Below are 14,769 nucleotides of genomic sequence, written 5' to 3' on the forward strand. Positions count from 1 at the left end.
CTGCTTGAGGTAGGCCGCCTCCTCCTCTGTCGTCGCGCCCAGCCAAATGAGCGGCGTAGACACCCACTCCCGCACGACAACCACCCAAGGACGGCATTGTCGGTGGTGGTGGCGGGTAGACGCAGTTGCCTGTCGCCGACAGCTGGAGCACCTCCTCAAGGCCAGGCTAGCGAGCGTCTTCCTCGCGCTTCAACTCCTCGATAGCACGTTCCAAGGCCTCCTCCGATGTCGTCTGGTACGTGGCCTCAGCCTCCTCGTCCTCCTGCCTCACCACCAGTGGCGACGGTGAAGAGTGTGCCTCGATCTGGACGGCGCCGCAACGGCGAATGTTGTGCTCGATGGCGAACCAGACATCCCGGTTCAGGGAGTCTAGTGCGTACGCCGGGTTGCGGCGCTGCTCTGGCGTGTGGAGTGTACGTTGCCTGCGGATCTCCTCCGCAAGCACCCGCTCAGACTGCGGCACGGCCGGCACCGAAACACGGTGGGGGTCGAGGTGTGAGCCGTGCGGGAGGTTGACATCGGCCACAGCAGCAGGATGTGGTAATCCCATTGGCATTGTGTGTTGTGCACCGGTCGCGTGGCTGGCGAGCACCACCCCCCCCCCCCCCCCCCCCCCCCCTGCCCTACCCCCCGGCACGAAAGTGAACATGGCTGGCCCGCGCGATGAGCCGGCCTCGTTGTCGTGGTTGGCCTTGCCCTTACCCTTCACTGCAAGTAGCATTACCACGTACAGTATATACCTGCATCTTTCTTTCCCGTTGCTGTATTATACTCGATCTCCAGTTGTACTTGATCCTAGTAATTATTGATCCATCACAGGTTGTAATAATTATCTTAGTGATGCGGCGGTACAACAACTGCTCTCTCCCTGGCTGGTAGTGTAGCATCATGTAGACTTAATAACACTAGCGATTGATTGATTAATCAAGCGGCCGGTGCGTGCATTGACTACTCATCAGCTCAAGTAGTGTACGTTGGTGCCCAACGTCTACAAGGTAAGCAAGGGGCAGATAAAATTGAAATACGGCGGGGCTGGTGCTCTAGTTTATCATTTCCTTTGGTTGTCCACGCAGAACATCCTCTCTGGTCTGCCATGGTGGAATCGTGTGGGCGTACGTGGTACGGACAGAAACCACTCTGGTCTGAGCGGTCCGGGACGCAAGAGCTTTACGATTCTGTTAAAGTAAAAGTAGATTGGAAGGAAGTGAACAAATGGTCCTTGATTGTATTGATCTCAAGAAGATACAGGGGGTGTTTGGTTTCAGGGACTTTTTTGTTGGGACTAGAAAAAGTTCCTGGTAAACCAAACAGGTGGGACTTTTTTGGATTTTTTGCTAAAAGTCCTTAGAAGCACCTCCTTGAAAGTCTTTTTTAAAAAGTCCCAGGATGCAACATATAATGATTACACATATTCACATATTCAGGGATGCCTTCAAAAGACAGCAGTTACAAGATTAAGAGAGAGAGAGAGGGGGAAGAATTACAAAAAGCCACCGTGCTCACTGTCGAGGGAGGAAGTTTTTTCACGGAGGAGGGGAGGTTTTGGTAAAAATACCATTACGCCGTGTCAGCAAATGGTGGGCTCCATCTGTCATAATCCTCATCAAATGGACCAAAACCGTCAACTAGTGTTTCTTGCAAAAAAAAATCAGGCCGAGAATTAGTGTTTTTTGGCAGAAATTCGTAAACCGGTGTTTTCTGCAAACCTAAACGTCATTGTGGTAGTTTTTTGCAATTCACTCCGTCTGTATGGACACATGGGCCGTACGAGACATCTACTCGGGGTTGGACACGCCCCTTTGCTAATGATGTTTTACTAATGATGGTTCACTAATTAACACATGTCAATTAGCTATACAGAAGTGAGAAACTATTCCTAACACTCCCCCTTGTACAACATTGCTTCTTGAATGGTTCATCTTTGAAGACTTATTGAATATTCATCATTATAGGCCTATTGTGCATTTATCTTGAAAAATCCTTTGTATAATCTTGAGAGTCTGCCCCAAAAATCACGTGGAAAAAATATGAGGAGAATAGTGCAGATATGCTGCTAAGACTTTTTAAAACCCTATGGAAAAAATAATAAGAAAAAAGTGATGCAACATATAATGATTATTGTCTCCTTGGTAACTCAAATGAGAAAAACCTTTGAGAAGGAAGAAAACTCATTGGTGAGTTTAGAGAACAATAAATATGTCTTACGTACTTTCTTTAAAACCCAATGGAAAAAATAGAAAATATGACATATGATCTATAAGAAGATATTACCTCATTAAAAACCGTTTTGAGAAACTTCAAGAGAAACTCATAAGGAAAAGAGTGTGATTTGATTGCCATCGAAAACTTCTTTAAAACCTAGTGAGAAAATATAAGAAGAAAATGATATGGCGTATACGCACACTTGTGTTTATATTGTCTCGTTAAAAACCTTTATGAGAAATCGTTAGAGAAAACTCATGAAGGAAAAAAGAGTATAACATGTGCAATCTGATGACTGTTAACAGGTTATAGGTTTGGGACATTACTCACCCTCCCATGAACTTTGCAAATGTGGATGATGTGGCATACCAATTCAATTGACATGATTATGACATTGTGAACAATCTATTGGATTTTCACAATATTTTGTTTGCAAATTGTTTTCTCACTCTTTATAATTTGTGAGGATAAGTAAATTCAGAGCAATGTGCTTTTGCTTTTAGGATTGAAAGGAAGTGGACGATTAGTCCTTTAATTGTATTGATCTCAAGATATATATACATGTTCAAGGGATGCCTCCAAAAGGCAGCAGTTACAAGATTAAAAGAGAGGGGGAAGAGTCGCGTCTGTATGGACACATTTTTTTGTTTTCAAAAAGGGGAAGAGTCATTTTATTAATTATTCACAAAGACATTACAAGGTAATACATTAATAAGTCTGAAGCCATTATCTTGACAACATCTGTCACTACTCATAACCACTTGACGACGGGTTGCCGATTGTCCAAGCCGAATACCAAATAGACCTCGCACCAAAGATTAACATCTAAAGCCGGAGGCCCCAGCCAAGCCTCATACCGGGTCTGGGACACATACCGGTCCGATGCACTCTTAGAGGTCGCCGCCGCCGACTTCCACCGATCCATCTTCATAGCAGGTACTGAAGCATCGACCTTGCTAGTCTGCCGTTGACGTCATCATGACGCCAGACAGCACCGCCACCCTGCCCTTGTCCATCACTACGCGTTCACCGTTGAGACCCCATTGCTTCATGCCGCCGAGAGACACCGCTGTCTGTATGGACACATGTGTCCGTACGAGACGTCTATTCGGGGTTGGACACACCGCTTCGCTAATGTTGTTTTACTAATGATGAATTGTTAGCTAGCACGTGTCAATTAAACTATTCCTAACGGATTTCATCCAAAGTTGGATCACAGTAACTCATGCATGTCGACTAACTACGACTAGATTAACCAGTCAATCTGTCCTCGGCTAACATGCGGGTAATCGAATTGAATATTATAGACGTTGCGCGTAAGTAACCGAGGAGCTCAACGGCACTACTACGTCCTACTACCCCGATGGAAAGGTCCACGGATCATGCGCCAATTATGATCTACTGTATGCCAGTACATCCACCTACAACAAGAGCTTCGCAATCACATCACCCAACTAAGTACGCGCAAAGCGACGCCGGTGATCACTTACAGCGGTGGCAAAATCGGTCGACCAGCGTGCACATGGACGCCATCACATCGGTCCCTGGATCCATCCGCTCCTTTTCCCGATTCAGTTTCCGGCACGGCTGGCTGCCTTTTGGAGTGGGCGCCCAGCGTACCGACCTCCTACCCGGGGTACGCAAATGGCCGATGCCCTGTACCGCGTACGTACAAGAGCAAAGTTCAGAGCGCGAGAGACATAAAAAAGACGAGACGATCCAGTGGCTCTGGCTTTTGTTTTGGCCTTTTGCTTCCGTGCTTTGCTAATGGCATGGGTAATGGCGACCCATACGGATGATGAGGATGCATGTGATGGATGGATCCGCCGAGTGGTTGCAACGCAAAGCTGCTGCATCCGTGGATGGACATGGACTCGGTCGGATCTGGTCGACGTCCGCGGGGCGGCACGCACCGATGCATGACCACGAGTGATGTGTTGAGCACATGCCATGGCGGTCGTGGCCTGCGTTTGCCAAGGCCCAAGGGGGTGAGGCGTAGGTAGGGTCCGATTGGGTGTGTATCCAACTGACGGGGAGCCATCAGTACGCATGCATACGTAGATCACAGCTTGCAATTCATCGAAAGAATTGCTTTTTCCCGCAAAAAGGAGGATAGCAGCATCCACGCACACACAATAATACAGATTATGCACACCTTGGCGGGGTCGGCGTCAATGGCCTTGGCAGCAGGCAGGAGGTGCTGCCGCGGCGAGGTCCGCGGCATCCGTCACCACCGGCCCTGGTATTGGCTGCTCGCCCCATCCCTGCTTGGCTGTATGGCAGATGCTGCAGATGCCTTGCTCCTGGGCATTGTGCGGCTGTTTGCAGAGATCCATTTAGATGCTCCCGATGTTTGCAGAATGGTTACCTTGCACGCGGGTGCCGTAACCCCTGGCGTCCTCTCAGCTAGCTGGCATGCCTTGCCATGCCGCGTCTCGGCATCGAGCATCGTCAAGCTCCAGCTTCCTGTGAAGGTTCAATGAAGTTCATGCTCCCCTCCGAGGCGCTTCGTCGTGGGTCCTAAGCGTCTATCGTCCCTGGTACTGCTGTCTCAGCTACCTTGTCTGATGTGGAGCTACAGTTCAAGATGCTGCAAGGCTTGATGGCACGTGTTGAGAGCTTTTTGGAGCGGGCGGAGGCTACTCTGACCAAGCTCTCCCTTGTGCCGGCTATGTTGCCGACTGCTCCGATGTCGCGACCTCCTGTTGTTTCTGGTGTTTGTTCCGTGGGAGACAAGGGGACGGAGCTCTTCGGTTGTTTCTCCCCTCGTACTGGGGTCAGTTCTTCGCCAGTGTCTGTCTTGCCCCTTGTGTCAGGTATTGTTGAGGGTGAGGCCTTCGCCGGGGTCGTCACCCCTGTGCTGCAGGTCATGCCCGAGCTTCAACAACTATGTGTGAGACCAGCTTCGCCTCCGTCTGTGGAGCATATGGAGGTCGACGCGCCAGCGACCTCTTGTGAGGGACATGATTCTCCTTTGTCATGTGAGCAACTGGAGGCACCTGAGTCCTTTGTGTCGGTGGTGCCTGAGTCCATTATGTCAGGGGTACCTGTGGCTGATGATGTTGAGGTGGTTAGTATGTTGGCGCCTGATCCTTCAGCGCCCAGCCAGCCGCTCGCCTCTGTGGACCGTGGAGGTTCCGACGTTGCAGTCACCGACTCGCATGTGGCCGTGAGGTACGAGGCGTCTGTGCGGGACAAGGTTGATGAGATTCTCTTCGAGATTGAGATTCACAGTTTGCTCAAATGTTTGGAGAGGGCTAGCCCCGGATCTGACAAGACAATTGTGGAGGAGGCTCTCAGGAGCAAAGCAAAGAAGAGTGGCGCCACAGGAAAGGCGTCCGCAGCAGCTTGATGATTCGGTGCATTTTGGTGAAAAGCATGGTCTTTAGCGAGGTTCTCTTGTTGGGGTCTTCTTTGCGATGTAACAGTGTGAGGGTTGATGGACCTTGCGTGTTCGGTTTGGTTGTCGGGTTGATCGTGTGGTTATGGGGTTGCATGCTCTGTGAGTAGTCCACATGTGGTAAGTTTATATCGGTTTTCGCCCGGTTTTCTTCTAATTAACCGGGCAATTCTCTTTTGCTTAATTAATCGATGAGGCAAATCTTTTGCCTCCGTTTTAAAAAAAAATACAGATTATTCAACAATGCTAAGTAAAGTCAAAACATTGATGCCAAATGAAACACGTACAAGAAAAAGAAAACGAGGCCAACTGCCTCGAGGTGGAATCTACATTGACCTATCACAAAAACCTAGTACCATGCGACGGAACAACGAAATTTTTTAGGAAAACGCTTATTCGCAGCCGGATGCACGCAGCCATCTGAGCGACCGTCTCGCGCGCCGTCGGATCGCGTGGCATAGGACGGTGCGGACGCGTTCTTTCCAGGTGTGTGGACGCGCGTGCCTCAGGTGATTTTTTTTGCTTCCATCCCCGTTAGCTCGGCGTCCCTGTCTGCTTCCATCGTTTTCCATCCCCATCCCCCTCTCTAGCTCTGACGACGGTGCAGTCGAGTCCGAGATCTAGGATCGTGGCAGTGGCGGGGGGACTGGATGCTGCCGGGACGACCGGCGGCGAGCATCATCGGGCGGCGCCGAGCATCGTCGGCCATGGCGCCGAGCTACACGACCCCCTTGTTTTTGCGGCGGCGGACGACAGGTATGGTGGCCTGCAATTCGCAGCATTTTTTCTCCCCCGCCTGATTGATCTCCCTTCAGAGCTTAATTCCCAGTAGTTCCCAACGCTGGACGAGTAGATCCGGGCCGAATGCATGGTAGAGATTAATTTGGTTTCAGTTGAGCCGTTGCTCCCTCCAGGTCGCCAAATTCGTCCCCATTTCACCTAGGGTTTTTTGTGTACATCAGATTAATTTGGTTCCATGCTGTAGCTAGGGTTTATAGTTGAGATTTTAGAGGTAGGGGACAAGGTTGTAGTGGTAGGTGATGAGATTTTTAGAGTTGGACATGGAGCTTCGTCTGGCAGCCAGTTCAAGAGTTTGTCCCAAGGCGAATGAGAGAGCGAACATGCAAGCAATATTCATCACATTTTTCTCTGGTGAATGAAGTCTGTTCTCTACAACTTACTTGCTGCAGACCACCTTTTTTAACAATAAACTTCCAAAATGTGATGAATATTGCTGCAAACCACCTATTTAACTATAAACTTCCAAAATACCAGCATACTTTACGGTGTAAATATGATTTTTTTTGAACATTATATGTGTGTCATGTAAGAGTGGCATAAGCTTACAGACTTAGTGCTAGCATTTATGTCTGGATAATAATCATCTGCAAAAACATGGAATATGCCAATATACATACTTGAGAATTGAAATAATAATATGGATAATAATCTGTAGATGGGTCTAGCTAAAAGAGGAGGGTGTACCTAGCTTTTGTAGATGGGTCTATCTGAAAGTGGAGTTTTTATAGTTGAGATTTTAGATGTAGGGGTCAGGGTTGTAGTCGTAGGTGTTTAGATTTTCAGAGTTGGATGACTAGATTTCTCAGTGGTCTAATTTTGTGATGATGCTATCTGCTCAGTAAAGATTAGGTTTATGCTGCATTTTTTTTGTTTGTTTAGATGCATTTTGTTGTTTAAATTAGGTTGTTTTAGATGAAAGTCAGTGCAGCCAGTGTCTTATTGTTTGTTTTATTTCTACATATATACAAGATTTTTTTCCATCTTATAGTGTTTTTGCTTCATGTAATTTTTTGCAGCTACATGTCAGACGAAGAAGTAATGGAGTCTGGTACTGCATTCAGCCAACGTTTTGCAGCAAAACGCTTGCGCGGAGTTGCGAAGACAAAACTCAATCCCACCAAGAGGCACTACATTAATGAAACTGGCTTTGGTGATCTGATGACCATTTCACATTTCAAAGCGCCACCTGATCTGATGGAGTGGTTAACTATGAACATTGACACTGAAAAGCGTGAGCTCAGGTATTGCACCCACCTCATTTCTTCTTTTTTCTCCTACATCATGCATGTCTGCAACATATACTTTCTTTTCTTTCTTAGGTTATGTTTTTGTTAGTAACCAATGAATACATTTTTATTTGTGGGTTTTCAGGCTGAGTCGGACTAAGGTGATTGTGTTTACTAGAGACATGGTGAAGAAGGTTTTCAATATCCCATCAGGCAACAGACCAGTTGAGCTTTTCAAGAGACACGAGCAGTGTGAGCTACGCAACATTTATCATAAGAATGGCAGGGCTCCAATTGCGCATACAGTGACTGTGCTTCACCGAGCAAGGAATGATGATGGCGATACTACGAAGAGATCATGGGTGCTCTTGGCGCTTGCAACCGTTTTAACTCCAAGCACTGGAAACATGGTGCCTCTAGAGTACTTGAAAAGCCTTGTAGAAATGGACAAGGTTGCTGAATTCGCTTGGGATGAGCATGTTTTAAGTGTTGCAATGAGAGAGGTCAAGAAGTGTCAGGACAAGATAAAATCACAAGCTACTTCTTCATTCTGGGTTGGGGGCTGTTTCCCTATGCTTGCAGTATACTTGCTTTTCTTGTTAGATTGTTTCTATCTATCGCAGCATGTCTTTGTTTGTCATAATCACATTTTTTCTTTTTTGTGTCTGGGAAATTATTTCTTGTCTTTCTTATTCAGGTTATTTACATGGACCATTTGATATTTCCCCAAGCTGCCATCAATGAGCACCAGCTGAATTATTCTCTTCCAAGGGCTTGCTTCGTACATCAAACGGACTTTGATCTTGTATTGGAATTTGACAAGAACAAGCTATCTTTGGGCAAAGCTTCATTCGGGAAGTGTCGTGTAAGTTTTGTGTGGTTTTACCTTCCTCATCCATTGCATTATTTGTTTCTTCCCATTTTTGTGTTTTCCTTATTTTATTTCTGTTGTTTGTGTACTAATGGTTTCAATTCTTTTTGTTTTCTTTTTTACTTTGTGTCATGTAGTTTCGCCCTCTATCGGAGACACCGTACATAGCATTGCCTGCCGAAGGCCCGGTAGGCAACATGACTAAAGTTGATCAAGATCAGCAGGTTCCGGACAGCCCGGATTGTGTTGATACTGAAGATTGTGGGGCTGAAAATGTCAACATTAATGACAACCAAGCTGATGTGGCTGAGGAAGAGAATCCTACGGAAGGTGGTAGCAATCCAACGGAACATGGCAAAAGTAGAGACGAAGATGTGTGTGGTTCACTGGATGATTGGCTTCAGAACCCAGCACCATTCGGTGCAGAGCTTGAGGTGAGGTTATTCCTTATTCTTTTTGTGTTTTTATTTCTGTTCTTTATTTTTTATTAAATACCTTTCTATTTGCTTTGTTTTTCTAGTTCCATTATATGTTAAGTTGCTTTAATACTGATGACCATCATTTTTTCCATACATTTTTCAGCTACCATCACATCTGGCTGCAATCTACGACAAGCACACAAAACTATATTCTTTAGAGTTAAAAGGGGCTCTAAGCTCTTTTGGGCAAGTGTTGCAAGCAATACATTGCAAGAGAATGGGGCAGCTCCTCAAAGATGTGGACGCTGCTTCATCAAGTTATCAGGGAGCAACGGATGTTAGTTTTGATGTGCCACCCCCTCGCAGCAATGATGTAGACAAGTCAGATCGTCATGGTTGTGTCAAGGAAAGCTATAGCAAGAAAGCCGCAGATGAGCCAACAACAGACAAGGTGGTTGAGCCGGGTGAAGGAGCTCGAAGCAACCATGCAAGCGGCATTGATCATGAGTCTAATGGCGGCAATGTGGTTGAGATGGGCACACGAACTAGTGGTGAAGATATTGAGCATGGTGACCAACTCATCGAGCGCAATGACTCTGTTGTCAGTGAGCCCCCTGCACAGTCTTTTGAGAATGCAAGGGAGAAAGTGTCTAGTGGTGAAGATATTGAGCATGGTGACCAATTCATCGAGCGCAATGACTCTGTGCACACTAGCGTGACTGGACATTGGAGTGATGCGCCATCAATGTGCCTGTTCCAAGAGGGCACCGAGGAGTACGATTGGTGGATTAGTGTCCAAAGTCAAGATCCGAACTCCAATGCTCCAACTCATGGCAACACTGCTACAACACCAAAGTCTTGTGGTGTTTTTGATGTCACTCCTCAGGCTGCAATATCAAGAGAAGTAGAAGCTCCTGTGTATGATGTCACACCAATCTCCATGGCTCCATTATCAAGTGGGGCTGCAGGTATGCTCTGCCATGTATATCTTTGAGCAAATATCTCATCGCAACATTTTTCTGTAAAATCATTTTTCTACTGGCTTTTTTCAGATGGACCATCAAAGCCACAAGAAGAGACAGTTGTTCTAGTTAGCAGCAGGGAACCAAGCCCCAACCTTGACGAGGAGAAGTTGAAGAGCAAGGATGAGAACAAACTCAAGAGTAAGAAAAGAGTAGGGAGTCCACTGTCAGCCGGATCGAAGTACAAGAAAATAAAGACAGATTCGAACACGGAAGCAATGTACCAGCACTATGTCATGAAGAGGTACAAGATGAAGAAGATGAAGAGAGGGGAAGTTGAGTAAGTGGCATCTTTTTCTGAATTTTGCTTCCAACATTTTTGTTATATTGTATTATTACATTTTTCATCTTTGTCAAACGGTCCTCACTACTATGGTTTTATCCTTATTCTTTGCAGGCCTCCTTTCATTAGGATTGATGATTTCCACATTACGTACACGAACTTCCAGAAGTCGTTGAAGCCACGTGCTCATATTTGTAGTGAAGTCATGTCATTATTCATTGAAAGCTTCAACATTGAACAATTGTCGTCTTCAAATATGCAGAAGAAATTTGCTTTCTCTGTTTTAATGAGTGTTAGTTCCCATCTACTTTTTATCCCTTTTATTGCTATCACTTTTTCTAGATTTTTTTTGTGTATACCCTACTGCAGCAGATCTCTATTCATCCTTTTCTTAATTTTGTGTTTGTTGTGTCCACATGTGTTATAGCTTCAACTCTCTGTCCACCCAGAAGTATTTGATCCAAGTGTTTGTGCAAAAGAGCTGAGGAGGGCATGCCAAAATTTTCAGATTTCTGTTTTTGACCTAGTAAGACTGCTCCCAACACTTTTTTATATCAATTTATGTGTTTCCTTCCGTTTTTGCTGCTTTCAAGTTTATTCACTTCTATATTGTCTTTACTGCTTTTTCTAGCTTTACTTCACCATCGTCTACGATGGCCACTGGATTGTTTGTGTCATTAACCTATTGCACAAGGAGTTTAACTTGTTTGACTCATGGGATAATGGAAAGTTGGATATTGCTGCAAGGAATCTGGCAAGTGACATCTCATCCTTTTATATGTAGTTTTCTTTGTTTCATTAATGAAAAAAACAAGATCCACAATGAGCATTATCTGTAGTTTTCAATGTTTCATTTAATGTAAAAAGAGAGCAATAACCTGAAGTTTTAGTGGTGGTAGCATTTTTCTTCCATTTTTACTTGTGTGTCTTACAAAGCACCTGTAACTTTTTTGCTAATGTTTTGCTACTTGTTCTAGTTTACCAATTTCAAGAGGATTGCTTCAGAAGAGCCAGCTTTCACAGTGGACCTATCTTCTTTCAAATCCGACTGGCCGCTGCTTGACTACCCACAATAGGCAACTCAGTAAGCTTTGATGAACATCACCCTCCATAATAGTAGTTCTTTCATGTCCTTTTTTGTACCCATCTTAACCATCTTCTACACTTTTTTCTGCATGGCATCACAAAACAGCTTTGATTGTGGACTTTTTGCAACTTTGTACTTGGAAATTTTCGATGGCATTAGGATGAAAGATTTTAAGAAGGTAAAAATTCATAATCATGCTTTTTTGGGGGTACTTTTTGCACGTGTTGTGTGTCTGATATACTTTTGCACTCTTTTTTACCATTTTTTCTTATGCAGCAAAATATGCTTGATGTGCGGAAGACGATTGCTTCGAAGCTGTTTTCCCATCCGCTGAACAAGATCTGCCCTGCTGATGTGCACAGGGAAATCACAGTGTGTTGAAGTAGGTGAATCGTAGTGCATTCAAGAAGGCGACCGCAGCAGCGTTTTGAAGATGCAACTTGATAATCCTAGGAATATAGCTTGCCAGTAGTGTGTTATGTTATCTTTTATGTCAAATGAAACTTCATGTAAAGCAAATCTTTTTGTTTCATGTGTGTTTTCTAGCATCTGCTGGCATCAAAATTTGTATGACAATCATACGTTTGAGGAATTACTGGAAAGAAAACTACTCATGAAACATTGTCTTTTTTCGGAAGGATCAGCTTGTGATAATTGCTGGAAGAAGTATTTTTCGGCTTGTATGTCCTACTACTTGAAGCAAGCAACCTATTTTTTTAGCCGAATGCTTCTGAGCAATCAATACATTTTGAGAAACACACTTTTTCCCTTTTTTTAATAACTGAAAATTGTGTATTTTTCTTTTTTCCCAATCCTGGGAGAGGCTCTGCAACAATGCCTAATGAACATTTTTGCTCATTAGTAAGTGGTAGTTTTCTGTTGCCTGGCAACATTCTTTGACGCTGCCGTTAGACAAGCTTCGGCTGATCCATCTTTCGAGCTTTCCAGTTTGTGTACTGCTGGTGATACTTGTAATCTATATAAGTTGTATCTATTCCTCTTTAGTCAGCAAGCATGGTGAACTTTTCTTCATGAAAACATGGCCAAATATTGCTGTAAATTAAAGACTGCATTCGATGAATTCGTGATGAAATCAGGGAGCTGAGCCTTGCTCATGGTGAACATATGAGAAGCTAACATACATACATTCCGATTACAATGCGAGAAGGCCCAAAAAATCAATAAATATCAATGTCAGTGTTACGAACGCGCACAAGTGGCATTGCTAGAAGATCAGCAATGTTGTACCCTCCATGACCGCGATGATTTTTTAGTGCAAACATAATATCAATGTTTTCATTTCTTTTCACTCCCACTTTTGCAGCAGCAATATAAACTTTTTTAGCACAATGATCCATGTAAAGTTAAATTTTTTGTATTGCTCCCACTCCAAAATATAAACATAATAACTGGAAATTCTATATAAAGATAATATCAAACATAATATCAATATTTCATTTCTCTTCACTCACCACTCCAAAATGATCCATTTAAAGTTCAAACAAAATTCAGTAGGTGCACAGAGTACAAATATGTCTTCTTCAAAAACAAGCTTTTCAAGTTACTGCTACTGTTTTTCTTGTACCTTGAATTCAACTACAGAAGTAAAATCTAACTATTGAGCATGTTGCTCCACTTTCGCCATCGCAGCTTGAAACTGAATGCAAGACTGCATTGTATGGCCTTCCTCGGAGCAAAACTGACATTTTGTTGTAAGGTTAGCAGCCATCATAGCCTTGTACTCGGGGAATGATTTGCAGGTTTTGATAGTGTGTTCTTCTTCACTACAAAATGAACAAGTAACTTTCCTCCTAGGTTTTGGCTTGCTTGATGACTCCACATTGTCTTCTTTCTTGGTTTTTTTCTTGCTTTCTTTCTTGGCTTCTTTCTGAAGCTTCTTCTTATGCTCATCTTCTTGCTGCTCCAACAATGTCTTTTTTCTTTTTGCTCGCTCTATTGGCCGACCTTGCTTCGGCACACGAGCAGGATTTTGCAGCGGTGCTGATGATTGTTGGTTTGCTCCAGTTGCAACATTAAGTGCACTTGCTTAAGGGGGTTGATGCTGCTGCACCACCTCTTCCCTGGACATTTGATCTTTTTTCATCGAAGCAACTATGGGCCAGAGCTGCTTTATTACATCTGTCAGCAAGTTGTAAGCTGGATCAACGGAGCATGCTTCTGCTGCCAATGCATTCATATCTCTGCATAGCGAGTTGTACTTGAGAGTGTTTGTTTCTGGTAGTCCAAACTCGAGGAACCTCCCAGAGGTGTCCATGTTTGTCGTAGCTGCTTCGGACCACCTTTCCAGCATGTATCTACTTGGAATTTCTTGCACATTAATTTGTATCATCACCCTTATGATATGTGAGCAAAGCACACCATTCATCTCAAAGTAATGGCAGCTACATGAGTATAGCTCCTCCTCTACCACAGCATGCACATGGTACAACTTTGGATTATCATACAAGTTTGAGTAAAGCTCAAACATGATACCTTCCTGCTCAAGATTCGGCACTTGGTTGATTATATAAGCTGTCGATGCTGCCACTTGCTCTTGGAACTTGCCAAAGACGCTGCGTGTGTAGAAGTTAACAGCTTGACGCTCTATCTTGTATTTTCCCCATAGTGGTGATGTTGTCGTTTCTCCGGTGAAAGCAGCATTATCTTCACGGTCTAGCATTGTTTCTTGTAGTAGTTCATACTGCCTTACAAATGTAAAAACCGAGTTTTGTGGATGCACTAATGTCTTGAAATAAGAATTCAGCCCTTCTGATCGCCCGGTTGTGCTTGTGAAAGGGAAGAAATCATTCTTGAAGTACGCAGGAGCCCATGTCCGACGGCATTCCCACATGTTTTGTAAGTGCCTATTCTCTGTGTACTCAAAGCAATGCAGCATGTGCTGCCATGTTTCTTCAAATTCATCCACTGTCTCGGATTCATTGATGCATTCGTAGAAAGATTTCTCAAAAATTGGATCCCTTGTAAGCATCCTCCCAAGTTTCTCACGCGCCTTCCGCTGTACATGCCACTTGCAACACCTATGGACTGTGTGAGGGAACACATCAGAAATTGCAGTTTCCATTGCTCTGCACTGGTCGGTCATAAGGTTTGTTGGGTACTCGTTGTTCATCGCAAGTAACCACTGCCGAAAGACCCACTTGAAGGTTTCAATTTGCTCATTTGGAAGCAATGCACGGCCTAGGACAATAGTCTGAAGATGGTTGTTGATGCCAACGATCGGAGCAAAAGGCATGTTGTATTTGTTTGTGCAAAAGGTTGTATCAAAAAAGACACAGTCCTTGTACTTTGGGTATAGTGCTCTTGTCCTTCCATCCACCCAAAACAATGCTTCTACCGCATTTGTCTCCTTATTCACTTGTGTTGCATAGAAGAACTGTGGGCTTTCAGCTTGCCGCCTCTCAAAGTATTCAATTGTCATGGCCATGTCCTGAAACGCC

At 44.4% G+C, this 14,769-nt stretch overlaps 1 protein-coding gene across 2 annotated transcripts; it reads left to right on the forward strand.

Annotated features, from left to right (window-relative positions):
• Positions 1–6,083: 6,083 nt before the first annotated feature.
• Positions 6,084–11,994, forward strand: LOC123060156 (uncharacterized). Of its 2 annotated transcripts, none has more exons than XM_044482736.1 (13): positions 6,084–6,358; positions 7,420–7,644; positions 7,775–8,210; positions 8,327–8,494; positions 8,638–8,934; positions 9,083–9,887; positions 9,972–10,221; positions 10,339–10,516; positions 10,652–10,750; positions 10,856–10,978; positions 11,202–11,308; positions 11,417–11,489; positions 11,588–11,994. In XM_044482736.1, exons 2-11 carry the CDS (start codon positions 7,424–7,426, stop codon positions 11,298–11,300), a joined length of 2,676 nt encoding a protein of 891 aa, XP_044338671.1. In that variant the 5' UTR covers positions 6,084–6,358; positions 7,420–7,423; the 3' UTR covers positions 11,301–11,308; positions 11,417–11,489; positions 11,588–11,994. The 2 variants fall into 2 exon arrangements, with proteins under 2 accessions (XP_044338671.1, XP_044338678.1); XM_044482743.1 differs by having other exon boundaries at positions 7,775–8,183.
• The last annotated feature ends 2,775 nt before the right edge of the window (positions 11,995–14,769 follow it).

Source organism: Triticum aestivum, chromosome 1A (assembly GCF_018294505.1).
Source record: "Triticum aestivum cultivar Chinese Spring chromosome 1A, IWGSC CS RefSeq v2.1, whole genome shotgun sequence".
Lineage (NCBI taxonomy): Eukaryota > Viridiplantae > Streptophyta > Magnoliopsida > Poales > Poaceae > Triticum > Triticum aestivum.